The following is a 23,535-nucleotide window of genomic DNA, read 5'->3' as shown; positions in this document are numbered from 1 at the left end:
GGAAGTCATTGAAAAGATAAATGACATGAGGTATCATGGATGTAGGTAGGGAGAGAATGGACCAGAAGAGAAAAGAAATTGAGTCAAGATAATACAAGTTTAGTGGGACAGGAGCATGCAGAAACAATGGGTCTACCTGGATAATTAGGCTTGATCTTGGCAGAGTGGTAAAATGACCAGAGGTGGTAAGGCTAAGAGACTACTTGAGACCATGGCTTGATGTTCTTTGGTGGGATCCTGTTGAAGAGGTAACTAAGAGGCGGTCTGAGAACTGCCATCTGGCAAGGCAGAGGTCAGTGCAGCAGTCAACAACAGCACTATCCTTGTCTGCAGGTTTGATCATGAGGTTAGAAAATTGAATCCAACCCATTTTTAAGTCACAAATTCTGGAGTAATTTTGAAAAAATTTAAATGACAACATTTATTTTCCAGTATTTTAATACAATTTTATTACAATTGTAAAGATACAACTTTGGCAAGGATACTTCATTTTACCTTTCCATATAATTAATATAAACTCTTAAAAGACAAGATTCTTTGTACTAGGGCTTCATATGGCAGCCAAGACAAAGCATTCAATCTTTTATTGGCCCATTTCCAACAGTCATGCCCATCATTCAGCCATACGACACTAAATACAGCTCAAGGCAATATTAAATGCATTTCTGTAACGTTCATAGAGGTCTGCAGAATTATATGTTTACTACCGATAATATTTGACTCGCATAATGCTCAAAAGACAAATTATTTATGCATTAATAAAAGCTTTAATTTATTAACAAGGGTTAAATAGAGCATGAATGCATTCAACATAACAGTTTGAAAAATACAGTATTAAGCAACTTCTTGGGTCATAAAGGAGTTAAACATCTTATAATCTATGATAGAGAAACTAAATTAAAAATTTCAAAATGCTTTACTTGTATCTGATCCTCCTCGTCTCTTTTTAAAAGAATGCAAAGTGCATTTTAATCACCTGGGGATAACATTAAAGCTGAAGGCATTTTTCTTATTGATCCATTGTTCCAGTGCCCCAGCCCCTTGGATGTTCTACTGATTCAAATATTTATTTTAAAAAGCCATGCCTTTTAGTTTAACGTTTGATGGACTTTGTTTAATCACGTTCGAACAAGAGCACACTGTTATTAAAAATCACGGTTAGTAAGTACGAGAGGTGCCACCAAAGTCCACAGATATAAAAGTAAACAGATCCAGCTTGAAGTGATCTTCACCCACACTGAAGGCCATTTGCTTGTAATCGTCTTGTAGTCAGCATCCGGGCTGCAGAGGGGGAAAAAGATAAATAGGAAAGATTAAAAAGTTGTTGGAGCTCTTCAACAGACAAAGTTGTCCCTATTGGAAGAGGAAAATATTTCCATTTTCCATATCAGAAAATCACCTACCAAATTATCAGTGGTATGGATAAATACACTTTCTTCTATTCCATGACTACCGTATTTTTTGGCATAAAGTTGACCCACCTTTTTCAGCCTCATTTTAAGGGTTTTATGGTATATCCAGCATACAAGTTGACCCCAATTTTCTGGCTGTCTGAGGTTCCCCGTTGACCAGCATACAAGTCAACCCCAAAAACTTTTGATGCCTGAGATTGGTCATTGACCAGTGTATTCATAGATCACATGGATTAATCTGCTGGGAGGTGATTGGTATCATGGAGGGTACATCGATACAACGCAGCATGAAATGAAAATATGAAGCGAGCTTTAAGTTAAACGTGATAGAAATGGACAAGAAAACCAATAAATGTGCTGCTGCAAGAACATTTGATGTGAATGAGAAGTTCGTTAGATTGGAGAAATAAAGAAGACTAAGTAAAATACCAAAAAGGCAATGTACTTTGAGAAAAGGAATCACTCGTTGGCCAGAGTTGGAAAATCACATTGCAGAATGAGTACATGAACAGAGGCAAGATTGCTACAGTCACCCAAAATAAAATAAGAACATTTGCACTGCAGTGGGCAAAGTCGCACCCAGACCTCAGTAATGATTTTGAGGCTACAGTCGGCTGGTGCAATCGTTTCATGAACAGGAAAAATCTGGTATTGTGCCAAAAGCAAAAATTGTACAAAAACTACCAAAAGATCTTAATCATAAAGTGTAAGTTTTCACTAGTTTAATATATGTAACCAGCAGAAACACCAGTTTGCATTGGCAAATATCAAAAACATGGACGAAATCCCCATGAATTTTGACATGATAGATAATTTTTAAAAAGTGGAATGAAAAGATGTTAAACTGTGCAAATCAGAAGTACAGGCCACGAAAGGACCAGGTTTACTGTGGTGTTGTCGTGCATGGCTGATGGGACGTAGTTAAGACCCATGGTAATCTTCAAATGAAAAATTAAAACAAAAATAAAATTCCATGCAGGTATTGTTGTACATTTTCATAAAAAAGGATGGATGGATGAAAATGGTATAAAACTATGGATAGTCAATGTGTAGAACAGGCAGTTTACACAAAGAATGGAGTTTGCTGGTCTGGGATATGTTTCATAGCCACTTAACTAAGAACACAAAGAGGATTAACACTACATAATACTTGTATAGCGGTTGTCCTGGGTGGTTTGACGTCTCTATTACAACCTCTCAATGTCTGCTTGAACAAGCCATTCAAAAACCATGTGTGTGAAAAATGGAAGACATGGATGTCAAGTGCAGAGAAGTAGTTTACAAAAGGTGGGGCAATACTTGCTGCATCGTTTGATATGCTGTGTGACTGTGTTTAAAGCAAGGGACAAAATGAAAGACTGATAAAATCATTTCAGAAGTGCAATATCTCTTGTGCAATTGATGCCACAGAAGATGATTTATTGTGGGGCACTGACGATGAAGCTGAAACCACCTCATCGGATACAGACTGGGAGCCATATGATGACTGTTTAAACGGTGAGAGTATAGAGGCGCTTGGCACCATCTTTGCTTCAGACGAAGCTAGCGAAAGTGATTTTGAAGGGTTGTAAATGTATCGTTTTCAGACAATGATAGCTATTTTGAAGAGGGCTGTTTTCAATAAAAATCTCAATGAAAATTTGTTGTAGGTGGGTATTTCTTTTAGTTTTTCAAGGATCGATTTATATGCCAAATCAGTTTTTCAAGGGTCGATTTGTTTGCCGGATCAGCGCGGATTGGATTTTGAGCTGAATTTAAGGTCTCAAAAGTATAACCAATGTTCAACTCCACCCCCATCTTTTAAGAGTTTTTCTGGGTTTCACAACTCAACTTATAGGCTGAAGTATACTGTATTTGTAATTTAAAGCTGAAGTATTTTTTTCCTCAACGATGTGCCAATCTGTACACAAAAAATGATCAACATTTTGAAAAGTTTCAGGATGAAAAGAATTTGGCTAAGTAGAGACTGCTTACTGTTAATGTTGCTTGTAATACAAATTTCTGTATCCTTTCCTCAAGGTTTTCCTGGCATGTTGCAACAGAATCCCTCAGGGTTCTTTGAAGGCTCCAAAAATGTTAGAACCATAGAACATGACAGCCTTTCTAGTCTGTGCCAAACATTTTTTTTTGCCTAGTTCCACTGACCTGCACCCAGTCCATAGCCCTCCATTCCTTTCACATCCATGTATCTGCCCAAATTCTTCTAAAATGTTAAAATTGACCCACTTCAGCTGGCAGTTCGTTCCACACTCTCACCACTACAGGTTCAACTATAGCTAATCAAATTACGCACCTTTTGAAGTTATTTTGTAAATGTTGGGCATAAATCTCCAATTTGTAAAACAATGAATATTAATTTTTGTTTAAAGCCAGCAAATCACTGAACTTTAAAGACTCTTTAATAAAAATTCCAGAGAATAATTTAAAAATTAGCAGAACACTTCCTCTCATTCTGGGATGGAAGGAAATAATTGGGAAATTAAACCAAATACTTTGTGTAGAGACCTATTTTACTTCCTTTGAAACTTGGAAAAAAAAGTAACTAAATTAAGTAATGAAATAACACTTTCATTTTTTTTATTTTAACAGTGCACACATTCTTTCATTTTGCATTCATTTTGTGGTTTTTACCCAAAGTATACAATGCCTCCCAGTGGTGTTTTCCACTGGTCGGAACTGAGCAGCATTCAGTTGCCACGTAATATTTCTGGTTTATAATTATGACATTATTGAGATAGGTTACATAGTTATGTCCACGTTACTGTTCGAGGAATGTAATGGAAGGAGTGTCTGGAAACAGAGGATAGTGAAGGCAAGAAATAGGAAATAGGGTCTATAAGGAAGGAGACCAACTTGCAGAGGTAAGAGTAATTTTCCAGTAGCTAATAATATAATTTTCAAGTCATGCAACAAAAGCATATTTAGTCTTTTTTATGAAAAGTAGTTGAAAAAAATGTACCCAGAGAGCCATTTTTTTTATTTCCAACAATATTTTTGGATGGAAACCAAACAAAACAGACCAGCTCAACTATATTAGGCTCAATTTTTTTTTTAATTTAAACATACAGCACTTTAACAGGCCATTTCAGCCCACGAGTCCATGCCACCCAATTACACCCCTGGTACATTTTGAACGGTGGGAGGAAACCAGAGCCCCCAGAGAAAACCCATGCAGACACGGGGAGGACATACAAACTCCTTACAGAGGTGCAGGATTTGAACCCCGGTCCAGTTCCAATCGTGGGCACTGTAATGGCGGCACTAACCACTCTGCCAACCGTGCTGCCCCTAATCTTAAGACAATATATCCTCTGAAAACGTGGAGAACATTTTCTGACTTACCTATACCAGTTTGTCAATGTCATCATTATGTAGAGTGAAGCCAGGAACAGCATAAAATGGAAGAATGAATAGCTGTACTGCACTCCATCCTGTTCATTATCCTGTACTCTTTTGCCTTTGCCCTCTTCATCAGTAGCACTCCCAGAGAAGGAATCATCCAAAACAACAGTTTCACTGGTTGAGAATGAAAGTTTATTCACCTGACTGTTGTTTGAAGTACGAATGCTGAAAAAAATAAAATTACAGTGATCGACATTTGTACATTTCAGCCAGAATGTATTCAGTGATGCTCCATGAAACTAAATTAATTTCTTAAAGCCTAGAAAGGCTATCACAACAGCATTCAACAATTCAGCTGGCAAAAATGAAAACTGGATGTCAGAGAGAAAAGTCTCCAACTAGAGTTAAAATACATCCATTCAGAAATAATTGGTCATTGTGTTTTAGAACATGCAAACAAAACATACTAGAACTAATAAGACAGTTCTTTACCTTTTCTTTTCAGGCTTTCAGATATGACTCTCATTTGTACATCAATTTATTTTCCATTTTATTCTCCAACCCAGGAAGATTCAATAATTGCCAATTAAGTTTTCTGTAACAACTTTTGTTACAAATTAAGGAGCTGACAAAAAGCTCAAGTTTCAACCCAGACCTTACCTTGAATATAAAAGGCATAGAATGAACAGGATGAGTCCAACGATATTCTGTGCATCCCACCACTGCACTGTGGTTGGAGGTCCAGCTGAAGGTGGAGTAGCTACATGTAAAGAATCAGTTCTATTGATTGGAATGACTAACTTTTTAATAATACCCATAAAGTTAGGATTGCATTCTCCATCTGAAAAACAAAATACAAGATCTCAGTGTTAAACACCTTCCTATCTGTACAAGTTATAAGCCAGACTATTAAATCCGCCACAAGCACCTTCTACAAGAACTGACAGCCAGAAAGAGCTGAGTGTTTTGTGTCAAAAAGGTTACCACCTCAGCAGAGAGAAATGTCTCCATTGAGCTACTAACCTGTCCACTCTTAAGATGATCCTGCCCCATCACTTGCTTTGATATCAATGTCTCCAGGCCTCTATTTCTAACATGTGCCACTGATTAGGTTCCTTCCCCTATCTGCACAGTGGTAACTGCTTTCAAAAGTAATTGAAGGGTATTCACATAATAAAGTGGCCAAATTAAAACCCTGGGATGCTTTGATGAGAAATTTTGTGGGGTTTTGTGCTCACATCCAAAGCTCAGTGAAAGCTTTTACACAACTTTATGGAAGTTTAAAATTTAGATACATTTAAAATTTAAATTTAGACATATAGCACTATGACGGGCCCTTCTGGCCCATGAGCCTGTGCAGCCCAATTACACCCATTGACCTACAATCCCCCTATGTTTTGAAGGGTGGGAGAAAGCTGGAGCACCTGGAGGAAACCCATGCAGACACAGGGAGAACGTACCAATTCCTTACAGTCAAAGTCGGATTCACCGGGTCACTCACGCTGTAACAGTGTTGTGTTACCACTACGCTAACCAGCTTGCCCAGAAGGAATTGAAACATAATTCAAAATTATATACCCTTCTCCAAGGCTGTCACCTTCAACATATTTCAAATGAAACTTAATTTTTAAGAATAAATAATGCTTCATCTGAGTTTTGTGGAAATCACTTCTTGGATCTACTTCATATTTCTGCTGACCTTAGCCCTAATCACAGTCAAGAACATTTTCCTTGGTTTATTTTTTGGCTGTGTCCAAAATACTGGGAATTAATGGAGAACTTTATTCGGCAAATTTGAATGAAAATTCTTTGACAGTAGCTCCATTAACTCTGGTACTTTCTTTTCTGACATGTATATTACTAAACTGAGACCTTTATCCTTACAATACAATGATATAGTTTAACCTTCACTTGAGGTGCAATGTGTAGTTGACTGAATAAACAATTTTCTCCGGAGATTAAGAAAATAGTTAATGTAGGGAAGTGCAAGGTCATGCATATCAATAAAAAAAGCAAAAGGCAGATTATCTAAATAGAGAGACGCTGCAAATGAGTGTAAAAAAAAACTTGGTGTTCTAGTGTGTGAATGACAAGCTAGCAGGCAGAACCAAATAAGTTAATCCAGCAAAAAGCAATTTGAATTTCATTGCTAAAGGGTTGCAGTTTAAGAATAGGGACATCTTTCTGCATTTTTGTTTTTTTTTTTTAAACAGAATGTTGGTGAACTAGTGTGCAGATTTTGTTCCCTGGCCTAAAGAAAATACAATATTTCTTGAGGTTGACCAAAGGAGATTTACCAGCCTAAATGCTGGGATCAGAGGGTTGTATCAGTTTGAGTCTGTATTCAGTGGAGTTTTAGAAGAATGAGGGTGACTGGATTAAAAAAATACATTAAGTGTCTTGACAAGATAATGAAATGTTTCCACAAATGGGTGAGTCACAAACAAGTTGACATACATACAACACAAAGGGCCAGTCACTTAAAAGTGAAGTGTGATGAAATGTCTTCTGAGAGGAGTGAATTTATGAAATTCTCTGCAACCAAGGGTACTGGGGGCCATATCATTTAGGTTGAAAGATCAAGGAACTGATGTTTATGGGGACTGACAAAGAGGAGCTGAGGCCATTGTAGATCAACAGGATCATAATGAAAGGCAAAGCAGGCGTAAGGGCTGTGTCCCAATCCTGTTCCTACTTTCTTATGCTTCAAAGCTTCCTTGAAAATCGTAACCTGCCCATTGACACAACAATAAACTCCTTCGGGATTCATTTAAGGACTCCGACTCTTGCACTTTATCTTTTCCCCCTCTGTATTGCAATCAGTTGTTTACCTTTCTTTGTTTATAGGTGTACATTGTGTACATTTTTTTTGCACTACCAATAAGTGGTAATTCTGCCTTGTGCGCAGGAAAAAGAATCTCAGGATTGTAGGTGATGTCATGGATGTTCTGTCAATAAATCTGAAATCTGACTCCTTGGAATCTCCAGCTCGTGACTGCACATTGTAGAGAAGGCACAATTAGAATGCTATTAAGATTTTCACAGCTGCGTATTAGGTGCACACAGAGCCCCTATAGAGTACAAGTACACTATCCTTTATCTGGAACCCTTGGGGGACAGTGTGTTCCAAATTTCAGATTTTGGAAAGCCAAATTTAAGCCCACCCGAATTGTGCTGCTGTATTCACCCCACCCCCTTCCAGTCGCGCTGCCGTCTCCCCCCCCTGTCCTGCCCAACTTGATGACAGTCGGCCCCGCCCGACTTGGGCTGCCGATCTCCCGCCCCACTTTCCGGACTTTGGAGCTTTCCGCATTTTTAGATGTCCGGATAAAGGATTGTGTACCAGTAGTAGGAGTGGACTCCCTCACAAATTACCCACCCACTCTCTGTCCTGCCCCAATGGCCATCTTTAGAAGAGTTTGCAGTTCCTACAATGACATCATTAGCCATCTCAGGAGCCACACAACTGGAATGGAAATAAATCATCTTAAAACCTGAAGAATAACTATGTACAAAGATAAAGGTATTGATCAACATTGAGCTACTTTATTCCAGGGTAAAGGCCCCCTTAAGCAATCCCTTACCAATCACAGAGCACTTATGGCATAGGGATTACTTAAGATGGAAGGGGAGCAGTTTGAAAAACCACTGGCCTAATACTATTTACAGCATCAGTGACGGATTCAGATACAGCACTGTCTGCAAGGGATTTATACGATCTTCCCGTGTCTGCATGGGGATTCCTCCAGGTTGTCCAGTTTCCTGCCATCCTTCAAAAATCTACAGGGTTCATTGAGATATTTGGTGGGGAGGGGGCACAGGCTCGTGGGCCTGTCTAATTTTTTTAAAAATTCAAACACATTTCCTCAAGTTGTCATATCCAAATCACTTTCATTTAAAACAGGCACATACCAGGCTCATTTGACATTGCAGACCATGTGAGATACATCGTGTACAGGGTAATCACTGAAGACTGAAGAAGACCAGACCGAGGTTGTGCTTCCTACACACACACAAATATACCAGTAATAGTGAAGAAAAATATTTATAATTTATCTTAAGTATTTTAAATATTAGCAGAGTAAATTTCACTTCTTAAAACAAAATGGTCTTTGGGAAATGCATTAATCCAAAAGATGAACAAATTGCAACAAGTCAAAAGTAAGAACATGAAAGAGGTGGCGATTTGGCCACCTGCACTTGGTGCAACATTCAGTAAGATCACTGTTGACTTTTGAAGTCTCATGCCACTTTCCTGCACGAATCATTTTCCTTGATTCATTTAAATACAGACAAAAATCAATCTTTTTGAAATACACTCAGCAAATAAACTGTGACAGCACACCTGGGTAGAGAATACTAAAGATCTGTTACCCTGAGGGTGACAAAATTACAATCATTTCACAAAAGGCTCGGTCTTATTTTGCTATAGTGACCTCTGTTTCATGACACAATTCTAAGGAGTAATGTTATTAGAGGGTCAACTCGAATAAAGCTCTTTTGATGTCACTATCACCACTTATTCTCCTGAACTGCAGACATTATAGGCCTGCTTGTTCTCTTCTCAAAGAACAAACGCTACCCCAGAAATAAATCTGCTGTACCTCTGCTCCACTCTTGAGTAGGTTGACTAAATTTGTTTGCTGTACTCCAGGAAAAGTCTTACTCCAGCCCTTTATAGTTGAAGCAAGATGCCTTTTCCCCTTGCACTACATTGTTTGTTCTACCGACATGGATGTTAATCATTAAAAGTAAACTAGATCCAAGAACACATAGACCTTCCAATCACTCGCATTCAAAAAGATGTTTTTTATTTTAAAAAGCTAGTGAATGACCTCATCTTTTCTTTTACATACAAGAGCATACAGGAAATCTGGCAAAGTAATTCACTCAGACAAGCACGAGAGGAAAAAAAAATAGGATGGCTTGATTGTCATATTAGCACATGGCATGGGAACCAAAATGTCAGTGAAGATTGAGTATGCATTTTCTTACCTGTATTTTTGGAAGAATAGAAGTAATGGTTAGAGCAATGCAGAAGATCATATTGAAGCTAATGAAGAATTTATTCTCAACACATCCTCCAGGTGTGGTATAAAACACAAAGAAAAGCACAATTGCAATAAAAGACACGATGTAATTCAGGCTGGTCATGGAGACCAAAGCTGCAAAATTAAAATCAAAATTAGCAAATTGTATTAAAACAATACAAAAGTTCTAAGATGTTAAACGAGGGGGGGGGGGGGGGGGGGCAATCTAATCTCAATGTGAGAGAACAAATGCCACTGTAACTTTTCTTTAATTGAATTCTTTTTTGTGGAAGGCTAAACCATTTCCTCTTAAACAACTTGAAACAGGACTGTGTGTTGCACAGTTAGTTCTATAAACAAAGTAGCATGCATATTTTTATAGCACTACCCAGTTAAAAAGAGAACAGAAAGAACTTCCAGACTAGTGAAGAGAAGGACCAAAATACCAACAACAAAAAAAGCTGAACATGGCTGTTGATGAAGAAAATTGAGGCTTGTAAAATACAATGAAAAATTCTCCATTTTCCTACTCTCTCTTATGGCTTCAAATGGAATTTCACTATTTCAATTTTAAGAGTTGAGAAATACTATTTTTTCTGCAAGTCTATAATTATTCATGGAAACACTAGCATTTGTGAAAGCATTCAGTGGAATGACCAAAGATTTTTATCATTCATTTTGGAGCACTGTTTCAACAGTGTTTCAGTTAATGCCTTTTTTTCCCCCTCGGCTACAATTTCTTCTGTAATAATCACTGAATTGAACATTAATAACTTCCACTCAGCCAAAGCCACTTCTAAAAATGAACAAGAAAATTAATTCAGCTGTTCATTGTAAATGCAGATTTTTATTCACATACCTGCATACCAGCATTTGGAATGTCCATCCTCCATCTTTCCTACCCATGACTCATTCCAAGAATGAGCAAAATCTATCAGCAAGACCAACTGGATGAGTATGAAGCAAAATGCACCAGCTGTACCGATGGCAAATAAAGCTAATAAAGAGAGAAAAATCAATTTAACAAACTGAATGCTCAATAGCAGAAAGAAGTTCATCTCGATCTCCTGATATTTCATTTTCACTCTTGCTAAATTACACTTGGTCTTGCAATTTACTTTTTTTTATTAAATTCTTACACTTCTGTAAAACAAGGGTGATTCTGTATTCAAAGCTAGACACCAAATATTGGTTCAACTAGGCTCCTAAGTATAGAACACAGTGGGCATCAATAGGGCTGGGATGAATGTGAAAATTCACATTAGAATCCCAGTGACTTTTAAAAGAAAAAGAATCACATATTTAGTATATCACAATCAGTAAATAGAATAAAAGAGCAAAGGGAGAGAACACAAATATCAGGGGAATTAACCTCCCGTGTCCTGTTCTCTCTATCGAGTAAGGAGAGAAAGGAAAAGAAGAATCCGTAAACAAATATCACCTTCTGATTGGAAAACATGCAATTATGTGGCACTATGAAATAACGGAAACAATTAATTGAAATGACATTACATCAATAGGGTGCCACATTAAAAAATTGGTATATATTGCTCATACATCAAATTATGAGAAACTTAAATAGGGTAAACAGTCAGTGACTGTTCCCCATGGTAGGGGTATCTAAAACTAGAGGGCGTAAGTTTAAAATAGGAATGGAAAGTTTTGATGAAGATTTGAGGGACAAACTTTTCACACAGAAAGTTATTGGTATATGGAATGAGTTGCCAAGAAAGGTGGGATTAAAGCAGATAAGAGTATATTACATATTTGAAGTCTTTCTAAATCTCAGAAACAATGTAGTTAACTTTTTTTTTTTTTTTAAATCACTTAATTTAAGATAAATTAACTTTTTATCTTAACAACTGATTCAGTAAAGTATAAATGACGACCAGTACATTTTGCCTGAAGGGTCACTTGCTGTTTTACCTCTTGTAAAAGATCCTTCAGGGATGTAAAAGGCTCCAACGATAATAGCTAAGATGGCAGCTACTTTGAAGAACCAGAATCTATCAAAAGCAAAAAAAAAAGTAAATCATGCCAAGAGAATAACATTGAAAATGTTAGATATTTCATGAGGCCAAATCTAAATTACATCTTGCAAAGTCAAAGAGCTAGAATGCATCTCTGTAAAAGTAGTGCAGCGGGGATAGGTGAGATTGTAGATGTTTAAAAACTTGACTGCTTCCTAATTCAATGAATGAAAGAGTAAGTAACAGTCAAATCAGGCAAAGGAGCACAGATTGAGCTTCTGATTTAATAGCTATTCCAGGTATAACTTCTGAAAATATGGCAGCTGAAATGGAGATCAGTTGAGTTTTGCCACACGCAAACCACTTAATCATCTCCTGAACCTGTCAGATTTCACTGACAAAAATGCAGCACATCCCACCCTTTTATCCATCATCCATGCTGCTTACCCCCATCGATATTGTCCAATTATTCTGCTTTCTTTATAAATAATTTATAATTTAAGTGTAACAGAATAATTTTATAAAAATAGATCTTAAAAGGGTGTAGTTATCAGGTCACAATTCACAATGCAAGGGTAGACTTTGTGGCTACAGTTAGCTTAGCTGAGAGGATGGGAAATGCTTGTGAGAGTTTCACAAGTAGGTGATAATGGACCAGCATGTTTGAACAGTGTCCAGGCTCAAGAACCGAGAGTCTTTTGCTGCTAAACTGGTGCCAAAGTTTTAAATTTCTGGTTGAAGTTTGTTGTCCAAAGGGGGCCACGTGGCTTTGCAAACAGAGAAAAAAATCCATTTTTCTAGGAGAGTATTCTGCAGCAGTTTGAAGTGAAGGCTGCACGTTGCAGACCTGCTGCAAGACCCCATTTCAAAATGGTTTTGAGGTCTGAGATCAGCCTATTCTAAATCTCCGAAGTCAATTGCAGAGGTTGTGGCTGGTTATTGTGTTTCTCCTGAAATAGGAGAAAAAGAAGAGGTTTACTTTTGGACAAAACCCAAGAGGCGGCAAGTTTCTTCAGTAAGACACTGCAGTTGTTGATTGAAGGAGATCTGTTTGTGTGTCCAATGAACAAGTATCTCTCTGAAATCAACAAAGACCTTCCTGAGTGGTAACGACTTAAGTTAAAGCATCAGAGTCTGGTGAATATAATCGGTTTAATTCTGCGCACAGTAAAATTGCCTGATCCCAGTGAACTTGGAGAAGTGAAAAGTGAATGAATGGACAGTGAGAAAGAACTTTCCTCAACACATAAATATTACATACATGTGCACTTAGAATTAGAAGGGAGTTACGTTAGGTTAAGTTAATAAGTTAGGCGTTGATCAAGAAAATAAAGCCAGTTTTGTTTAAGTCACCATTGCTTTGGTGAATTTCTGTTGCTCTTCTGGTTTTTGAGACCTTTGGGCTCGTAACAGAAGAAAAGCATAACTACTCCTCTCTAGCTGCTTGATTTACCATGTAGTAATTGTAAGGCAAATTGGGCTGCAGCAAGGACCAACATCAAATGTGCAGTGATTTAAAGAGACAATTAAACTTGATTTTTAAAAACTTTAACCATTTTACTTCTAAATTGTAAGCAAGTAATATTTGATAATTAACAGCACTTACCCATTGTGCACTGAAGCTCTGGGATCTTTGCTTGTTTTCACATTGATTAAAAGCAGAGAGAAAAGAAGGAAGAAGACCGCCAATCCAAACAAGATGCGATAAACTGACTTGTAACTAGCTAACACGTCACAGTTCATAACCCCATGAACATTTGGAAGTTGAGTGCCAAAGCCATCTTCACAAAAACCTGGAATCTATTGGGAAAAATAATCAAATAATGCCCTAAATAAGACAATCAAAGGTTTTGCTTCCATTGTTTTCAATTACACCAACCACATTCAGCCTACTTCTGTTCCTTTTTCTTGTGATAGATTCAGTCGTTCTTCTTGTTTCTTTCTATTTGCTATTTATCTTTTACTGTTACACTCATTCTTATTTGTCCCTTGTGTTTTTGAAATAAGTGAGAGAGGGCAGATTGACATAATGTCACAATCAGGAATGAAAATATAGCAAGACCCCTGTTATCCAGATTTCAAGCAACCGGCAGCCTCAAGAAACTGGCGATAGACAGATAGCAGAAAATAAATAGGTAAAAATACGCAAGTTTAAAAATCTACTACTCCCTTCAGAAGCCAGATACCAGGGGTTTTACTGCAACTAAATTTGAGAATGTCTGCCTTCTTTCACAAATGCGGCTTCACCTTCACCACCAACTCAGCCCTCACCTGCATCTCCTCCATTTCCCACTCATCTGCCCTGGCCCCCTCTGCCCTCAGAAGCAACAAACACAGGATTCCCCTCATCCTCACCTACCACCCCACCAGCTTCTGCATCCAACACATGATCCTCAAGAATTTCCAAATACTTACAGCAGGATCTCAGTACCAGACCTATCTTCCCCTCTCTGCCTTCCGTAGGGACCACTCCCTCTGGGACTCCTTCATGCACTCATCCTTCCCTACCAATTAACCTTCCCCTGTAACCGCAAAAGGTGCCGTGGTGCGCCCACACCTCCTCCCTCACCACAATACAGGCCCGCAACACTTCACTTGTGTATCTGCAGGATTGATATACTGCGTCCAGTGCTTCCTTTGTGGCCTTCTCAACATCAGAGAGACTGGATGCAGATTGGGAGATTGCTTCGCTGAGCAATTTCCCATCTTCTTTCACTCAGCTCTCCCTCTCTTTCCCAATCTTCTTTCACTCAGCTCTCCCTCTCTTTCCCATCTTCTTTCACTCAGCTCTCCCTCTCTTTCCCATCTTCTTTCACTCAGCTCTCCCTCTCTTTCCCAATCTTCTTTCACTCAGCTCTCTCTCTTTCCCATCTTCTTTCACTCAGCTCTCTTTCCCATCTTCTTTCACTCAGCTCTCTCTCTTTCCCATCTTCTTTCACTCAGCTCTCTCTCTTTCCCATCTTCTTTCACTCAGCTCTCTCTCTTTCCCATCTTCTTTCACTCAGCTCTCCCTCTCTTTCCCATCTTCTTTCACTCAGCTCTCCCTCTCTTTCCCATCTTCTTTCACTCAGCTCTCTCTCTTTCCCATCTTCTTTCACTCAGCTCTCCCTCTCTTTCCCATCTTCTTTCACTCAGCTCTCCCTCTCTTTCCCATCTTCTTTCACTCAGCTCTCCCTCTCTTTCCCATCTTCTTTCACTCAGCTCTCCCTCTCTTTCCCAATCTTCTTTCACTCAGCTCTCCCTCTCTTTCCCAATCTTCTTTCACTCAGCTCTCCCTCTCTTTCCCAATCTTCTTTCACTCAGCTCTCCACCCCCTTCCCTCTCTATTCACCTAGCCATCCCGCCTTTCCCTGCTTATTACTATGCCCTCCCTCCCTTCTCTACCTATTACTTCCTGCCTTTGCTACTATGCTCCTCCCCTAGGCCCCCCCTTATCTTTTTATTCGGACGCCAGTGGACATTTTCCCATTCCTTGATGTTGGTTCTGTATCTTTACCTTTGCTGTATAAAAGACTGTTTGACCTGCTGAGCTTCTCCGGCGTCATGTTCTTGCTACTATCATCCCAGGCCTAAATGACTGGAAACAGATGATGCTACCACCTTGAATCACGATTCACACAGGAAAGAAAAGTTCAAAGCATGAAAGGGAATGAAGCCCACATGAACTGAAAGACATCCAATAAACTACAAAGCAAATTGAGAAAATAATTCATTTTTACATTAAAAATGGATAAGAAGATTGCAGGGACGTTTTATTTGTTTAGATGCAGCATATAACAATATTAGTGCATGTGTGCATTGCAGAAGACAATCAATTCACTACCATAATTCTCATCTTTGGTAGCCCTCCAAAAATAAGTCTACTGTACACCGGGTTATTACTCCATTGAAGATAATGTTCAGGAAATTGTTAAATTGTGCTTTAGACCTAAACCTAGAAAAGCTACATATATTAATTGCATCATTAGTTTATAGTTATTCATTTCATTTACATTTTATAGAAAATTAAATGAACATTAAAAACCATAAAAGGCATCAATGATTACACGATGAAACTAAACATTCTAATCACTTTTTAAAGTTGAACATGATTCTGTGCAAAGAAAATGATCCATATAAATTTGGCACCTGCAGTTACTTCTTCGGAGGTTTTAAAAAGTGACGATTTGCATTCAGGTGCTTGAAAGTACTGTTCCCCTCAAGATATATGGACTTGCAGTGATATCAAACATACCTTTTTTAGCTGTATTGCTATTCCTGGTGCCAGCATAATACAAGCCACAAGAGTGCCCAGAAGCAAAATGAATGCATAGATCAATCTGGTGACTGTAGAATTCTTGGAATTGGGGCAACAGCTGCATAACAAACAAGGTGCACTGCTACATAGACAAGACACCTAAGGAGAATATTACAAAAAATTTACATTGTCTAGAGAGAATAATTATGATAATTAAGAGTGCAACAATAATTATGAATTGAAATTTCAGAGATAAGCATTTGCAACTGATTAAAAAAACTCACACTGTGGGGATTGACTCAAAATTCATAACCTAATGCAGCAAACTGATTCTTTTGTGAATGCTTGATGCATGAGCTACGAGGGTAGCACAAAATCTCCATAAAATTATGTTTACAGTGAGTGCAACTGATACTTATGTACAACAAAGATTCTTCAAACCATTTGTCCCACAGTCAGATTTTGTTTCCTTATACTCAAAAAAATCTTTAGACTAAGTTTATTTAGTTAAAACAAAAAAAAATAAACAGAGAAGGTATAGAATTGTTGAGTGGAAACCTGCGTGCTACCTCCCAGTCTGCATCCTGCATCTTATAGCACGAGTTCTCTTCCAGGCACTTTGTTAATATAAAGAGCTTGAGTTTCAAGCAGATTCTGCACTCTTTCCAAAACATCCTTAAATCACCGTTAATTGTACTTATTCTCTCAAATTCAACCCCTCCAATGACTGACTATTCCACAAGGATAAATGCGCCTTTCCTATTCAGATTAATTACCCCAGGTATGCCTTTGCCATTGTCAACAATACACCCAGGTCGTACAATTTCTCAGTTAAAAAACATAAAACAAATGACTGAACAGACTTTGATTTTTCAGTAGAAATTTTAAAATTACTGTATTGTGTAGTATTGAAGTGTAAATCAGACAATTACAATAGCAAATGTGCAGTTAAACAAGGAAGTCAGAATGTTGCTGATCAACTGACAATAAAATGCAATGGCAGCTCAATATCTAATTACATTTTATGCTGCTCCACAGTATGTGCAGACTTAAATTCACCAGAGAAGATGAGTTTTCTTTCTGGGACTTTATCTGCTATTTTGATCAATTCTAGTCTAAAATTATTAGATTTAAACCTTTAAAATATTGAAGAGGTAGTGATACATAAGCATTTTAAATTTTAAGTACATTCTCCAGTTTATAAGCAGGTCAGATATAATGTCCAGTTTTGTGAGAAACTTGGAAAATGTAAAGTGAAATTAAAATGTCAATTTCTATGATCTGCAAATCTTCAGTTCTATTTAATGGAAAGTTACACTTCTGAACATATTGTTCTTTACAAGAGAAATTAAAATGATACAAAAGTAAACAATTTAATTTTTAAAAAGTACAGGTGCATTTGATCTGTTTAAAAATTATTCCTCAACATAATGAAAGCAAAATACCTAATCATTTTCCAACTGCAACTAGAATGGAATACCAGCCTCATTTCCTATTCTGCGTCAGTGATTCGACTTTTAAAAATGAATTGTTTTAATATTATCTGAAAATGCGAAGGACACTATATTTTTTCCATTGTGTCTTCTGCAGTTTTTGAATTAATTCTTGTAATATCCAGCTTATAAAGCAATTTTTGTTATCAATTTAAAATGTTGCAAACATTTTAATTTGTAACAAACTCAAGTAGGCCACTGGGTTCTTAACCCTACTGTTTAAAACATTGCTAATAAACACTGTACCAGAAAAACATGGCACTGGATTTTGTACAGTCTGCGAGACCAGGCAGATGTGGCAGTTAATGTCTCCATGTCTCCCCCAATTAGAAGACATTTGATGATCATCAAGATTAATTTAATCTGCCACAATAGAAAAGGATGTGTTCGTTCAAGAGGGAGAGTGGAGATTAATCAGGATGTTGCTTCGACTGAAGGACTTTAGGAATGGGGAGAGATTGGATAGGTTGAGGTTGGAGGGAATCACAACTACAAGAGGATAGCCTTAATCAAAAGCAAGAAAGTGTTGGTAAAGTGTTTTAAAGTGCACTTGAGGGGATTCGGTTTTAAATATTTGTAACTCACTGCCAGACAGTGTTGGAATCAACTGGAATCGTATACAATCATGTTTGAGACAATCAGCCTACAAGACCATAAAACAAAGGAGGAGAATTAGTCCATTCGGTCTGATAAATTGGCTCTCCTATTCAAATCGTGGCTTCTACATTTTCTTATCAGTCCCATTCTCCTGCCTTACTATTCAATAACCTACTCAATGTCAGTCAACACAGCTGAAGATGGCAAGCAGCTCCAGATTGACCACCCTCTGGCTAAAGAAATACATCCTCATCTCCGTTCTTAAATATCTACTGGAAACATCCTCTGCGCATTCGCTCCAACAATATTCAGTAAGTTTCAATGACACTCCCTCCTCCTCCCGCTATCCATCTTTGAAAAAATGTTCATAATATTCCAAATGAGATTTGACCATTACCTTATAAACCGTGGGAATTAAATGATTGTGATATAGACAGATACAAATCTGATATAAGCAAATGAGATTAATACTAAGAGGCGAAAAAATCAACATGGATTTAGTGGGTCAAAGGGCCTGTTATATAATATGTTATACAAATCTACAAAGGATCAGTTTCTTACAAAGGTTAGGCTCTTTAAAAAGCAGATATGCTATCAAGATTGTTGCCTGTTAATTGGAAAGAGTCTGCGTGTTAAACAAACTAATTCACTGAGGGCAGGAAATCCTACACTGAGCACCTGCACACTTCCTTCGAACCATAACGGCCATCGGATGAATGATTTCTCACCTCGAGTTTATCCAAACCAAAAAAATGCAGAGCAACTCAGTGAAGCTAAAGAATTGTCAACCTTTCAAGTTGTTTTTGCTCCAAATTCTAATGTGTAGTCTTTTATTTATATCTTAACTCATCAAGATTTACTACATCCGCCCCCCGCTCCCCGCCGCCCCCCGCTCCCCGCCGCCCCCCGCTCCCCGCCGCCCCCCGCTCCCCGCCGCCCCCCGCTCCCCGCCGCCCCCCGCTCCCCGCCGCCCCCCGCTCCCCGCCGCCCCCCGCCGCCCCCCGCTCCCCGCCCCCCCCCGCTCCCCGCCCCCCCCCGCTCCCCGCTCCCCGCCGCCCCCCGCTCCCCGCCGCCCCCCGCTCCCCGCCGCCCCCCGCTCCCCGCCCCCCCCCGCTCCCCGCCCCCCCCCGCTCCCCGCCCCCCGCCGCCCCCCGCTCCCCGCCGCCCCGCCGCCCCCCGCTCCCCGCCGCCCCCCGCTGCCCCCCGCGCCCCGCCGCCCCCCGCCGCCCCGCCGCCCCCCGCCGCCCCGCCGCCCCCCGCCGCCCCCCGCCGCCCCCCGCTCCCCGCCGCCCCCCGCTCCCCGCCGCCCCCCGCTCCCCGCCGCCCCCCGCTCCCCGCCGCCCCCCGCTCCCCGCCGCCCCCCGCTCCCCGCCGCCCCCCGCTCCCCGCCGCCCCCCGCTCCCCGCCGCCCCCCGCTCCCCGCCGCCCCCCGCTCCCCGCCGCCCCCCGCTCCCCGCCGCCCCCCGCTCCCCGCCGCCCCCCGCTCCCCGCCGCCCCCCGCTCCCCGCCGCCCCCCGCTCCCCGCCGCCCCCCGCTCCCCGCCGCCCCCCGCTCCCCGCCGCCCCCCGCTCCCCGCCGCCCCCCGCTCCCCGCCGCCCCCCGCTCCCCGCCGCCCCCCGCTCCCCGCCGCCCCCCGCTCCCCGCCGCCCCCCGCTCCCCGCCGCTCCCCGCCGCCCCCCGCTCCCCGCCGCCCCCCGCTCCCCGCCGCCCCCCGCTCCCCGCCGCCCCCCGCTCCCCGCCGCCCCCCGCTCCCCGCCGCCCCCCGCTCCCCGCCGCCCCCCGCTCCCCGCCGCCCCCCGCTCCCCGCCGCCCCCCTCCCCTCGCTCCGAAGTCGCACGGCTGCAAATTCACCGGAGCCCGGAGTCCTGGGCTTCAGCTTCATGGGAGCCTTCTCATGCCCACGGCGAGGCAGCCAGGCCGTAGACTGGCGCAAATGGGCCGGGCTGGGCCGGGCTGGGCTGGGCTGGGCTGGGCTGGGCGCCGCCGCGGACACCACTAACACCCCCCCCCCTCTCCCTCTTTCCCCCCCTCCCTCCTTACCAGGCTGGCGATGGAGCACACGGCGCCCATCTTCCCCTCCGCGCTGGAATTCCCCCCTGAACAACAGCCGCGTTACCAGGCAGCCGACGGGAAGAGGACGGGGGCGTGACGTCATCGCGCCGCGGCCTGGTGACGCAGCACGTCGACCAGATTTGATTGACAGGGGCAAAGTGCAGGTGGGAACAGGGGGGAGGGGATTTGTGGACGCCCTGATTGTGGAATTGAATGGGTAAAAGTGCTGGAGAAACTGAGATCAAGGCAGGAGAGGCTGAATTAAAGAAGGGTTCAGTAGGTCTCGAACTGGGCCGGTGCTAGGAATTGCGGGGCCCAATTCGAAACTTGATGGCGGGGCCTCTACTCCACAAAGATCGAAATTGATGGTTTATATATCGTGCAGTATCCCCATTGTAGAGCACGTGGAAGGAACCAAGGACTTGTCGATCCAAACCAAGGCTTTTATTAACTAAAAGACTGGAGCGTATCACATGTAGGTCGACCAGTCCAGAATGACCTGGTCTGGCTAGGAGCAATCCTTTAAGACCTGCCAGTAGGTAGAGCGCGTGGAAGGAACCAAGGACTTGTCGATCCAAACCAAGGCTTTTATTAACTAGAAGACTGGAGCGTATCACATGTAGGTCGACCAGTCCAGAATGGCCTGGTCTGGCTAGGAGCAATCCTTTAAGACATGCCAGTAGGTAGAGCGCGTGGAAGGAACCAAGGACTTGTCGATCCAAACCAAGGCTTTTATTAACTAAAAGACTGGAGCGTATCACATGTAGGTCGACCAGTCCAGAATGGCCTGGTCTGGCTAGGAGCAATCCTTTAAGACATGCCAGTAGGTAGAGCGCGTGGAAGGAACCAAGGACTTGTCGATCCAAACCAAGGCTTTTATTAACTAAAAGACTGGAGCGTATCACATGTAGGTCGACCAGTCCAGAATGGCCTGGTCTGGCTAGGAGCAATCCTTTAAGACATGCCAGTAGGTAGAGCGCGTGGAAGGAACCAAGGACTTGTCGATCCAAACCAAGGCTTTTATTAACTAAAAGACTGGAGCGTATCACATGTAGGTCGACCAGTCCAGAATGGCCTGGTCTGGCTAGGAGCAATCCTTTAAGACATGCCAGTAGGTAGAGCGCGTGGAAGGAACCAAGGACTTGTCGATCCAAACCAAGGCTTTTATTAACTAGAAGACTGGATGGTATCACATGTAGGTCGACCAGTCCAGAATGGCCTGGTCTGGCTAGGAGCAATCCTTTAAGACATGCCAGTAGGTAGAGCGCGTGGAAGGAACCAAGGACTTGTCGATCCAAACCAAGGCTTTTATTAACTAAAAGACTGGAGCATATCACATGTAGGTCGACCAGTCCAGAATGACCTGGTCTGGCTAGGAGCAATCCTTTAAGACATGCCAGTAGGTAGAGCGCGTGGAAGGAACCAAGGACTTGTCGATCCAAACCAAGGCTTTTATTAACTAGAAGACTGGAGCGTATCACGAGTAGGTCGACCAGTCCAGCATGACCTGGTCTGGCGAGGAGCAATCCTTCAAGACCTGCCAGTAGGTGTGGCTACACTCTCAGCCATTCACAGTCATCCTACACGACCATCTGTACATATACACATTGGTGAGAGAATCTGTACTATCACACCAGTCTTATCCAAAAAGCATTAAATACTTGATATACTAAATACTGAAAGACAATATGAAAGTTTTAACTTTTTAATAGAAGTTAAGACAATTACAGACAAACTGTTTATGCAGGTCTTTTAGAAACAGACTTTTCTGGCTTTTTTATTTGCAAAATCTTTCAAAATAATTTCAAGGTCAATGGTTTTAGTAATGTCATTTTCTATAGATAGCATCGCCAAATTGTTTAGTCTCTCTTGTGAAATTGTTGACCGCAAGTATGTTTTAATCAGTTGTAGTTTTGAAAAACTTATTTCGCCCGATGCGACTGTTACGGGGATTGTTAAGTAAATCCTCAAATCAATAAAAACATGAGGAAATGCTGTGAATCGATTGTTTACGTCCAGGTATTCAAACAGAGCATGAAGCTTAATGACACTGAAGGGAAGAAAAGTTTTCAGAGCTTCATGTTCTTTGGCCAACAGATAACCATCCACATCTTCAGTTGTTTCAGTAACTACCCCTCCATCAGTGCTCTGTTTTTCAAGGTCTGCTGTGTGTTTCCTTATTTCCGCTTTTTGTAAGCTCTGAAAGTTATTTAAAAATCCAAATAATTTTACATGACTTTTAAACTGCTTAAATCTAGGCTCTAAAGATTGAATAGCTTTGTCTAGCACTAAGCTGAAGCACTGAACTCTGTATGCTTCTTTTGGATATCTAAACTTTAGATTCTAAAGCTTGATCTTTTACCTCATATGAAAACATTCTCTTCCTTCTACGTAGTTTTTTTACTTGAAATTGTCTAAACTCCAATGGTAATTCAACAGCTTCAGCCAATTCATTTGCGTCTATTAGGACATCATTAAAACCGCCCTCTCTATAAATTCTTAGCCATGATAATAGTTTTTCAAATGACTCCATGTCTTCATCAATGTCCTTTGTTTCACCTTGTAGTTCCTTGCTTACATAGTTAACTTTGAAAAGTACTTCATGCCAAAATATCGAAGAAACTAAAAATTTGTAGTCTTTTAGCTGGTTTGCTAAAGATTCAGCTTCTGCTTTTATCTTGGGCTCATCTGTTATCTCTGATATTTCCACAAGTGCATCAACCTGATAACGAACAGCTTTATCACTATCAATCCGATACTCCTACCTTGTGTTGCTCAAGGGTTTCACTGATAACCCAGGTACATATTTGTTAAAAACTGCCCACCTCTTAGTTGATGCAAAGAACAATATGTAGATCCTTTGCAAGATCCCAAAAAATGTTATCGCATCTGGACTTGGCTACATCTCTGAGTAAAAGGTTATAATTGTGACATGCACAGGGTACAAAGAAAGCTCTTGAATTATCCTTCAACAGTCGTGCTTATACTCCAGATGTGTGACCTTTCATGTTGCTACCGTTGTCATAGCCTTGGCCTCGAATGTCTTTCGCCTCTAAATTTAATTCCTTCAGTGTGTTTAATAATGTTTTATATAAATCTTCTTGTGCTACTTTCAACCTGCATAAACTTTATGAAATGTTCATAAACACCTGAAGGAGCCAAGTTACCATGAGACACATACCTGATCGTTAGAGACATTTGCTCTTGGTGACTCGTATCAGGTGTGCAGTCTAAAATTATGGCGTAGTACTTAGCTGCTTTTATGCGTTTCAGTATCTCATTCATAACAGCTGTAGCCATAATGTCTAGTAGTTCATTCTGAGTATCTTTTCCTAAATAGTGATTATGAATTTCGTGGCTTTTGACTTTTCGTAAATGTTCTTCAAGAACAGGGTCAAACTT

The 23,535-nt window shown here is 41.0% G+C and overlaps 1 protein-coding gene across 5 annotated transcripts; it reads right to left on the bottom strand.

The window, feature by feature from the left end:
• Positions 1–420: 420 nt before the first annotated feature.
• Positions 421–20,244, bottom strand: LOC138735636 (serine incorporator 1-like). Of its 5 annotated transcripts, XM_069883722.1 has the most exons (11): positions 20,122–20,211; positions 18,070–18,127; positions 15,989–16,150; positions 13,361–13,554; positions 11,711–11,790; positions 10,644–10,781; positions 9,750–9,919; positions 8,667–8,757; positions 5,415–5,595; positions 4,755–4,979; positions 421–1,281 (listed from the first exon to the last, which is right to left on the bottom strand). In XM_069883722.1, exons 3-11 carry the CDS (start codon positions 16,022–16,024, stop codon positions 1,146–1,148), a joined length of 1,251 nt encoding a protein of 416 aa, XP_069739823.1. In that variant the 5' UTR covers positions 16,025–16,150; positions 18,070–18,127; positions 20,122–20,211; the 3' UTR covers positions 421–1,145. The 5 variants fall into 5 exon arrangements, with proteins under 5 accessions (XP_069739823.1, XP_069739822.1, XP_069739825.1 ...); XM_069883721.1 differs by lacking the exon at positions 18,070–18,127 and having other exon boundaries at positions 20,122–20,244; XM_069883724.1 differs by lacking the exons at positions 18,070–18,127; positions 20,122–20,211 and adding an exon at positions 19,933–20,016.
• Between the last annotated feature and the right edge of the window lie 3,291 nt (positions 20,245–23,535).

Source organism: Narcine bancroftii, chromosome 6, assembly GCF_036971445.1.
Source record: "Narcine bancroftii isolate sNarBan1 chromosome 6, sNarBan1.hap1, whole genome shotgun sequence".
NCBI lineage: Eukaryota > Metazoa > Chordata > Chondrichthyes > Torpediniformes > Narcinidae > Narcine > Narcine bancroftii.
This window is presented reverse-complemented; position numbering and strand designations above follow the sequence as displayed.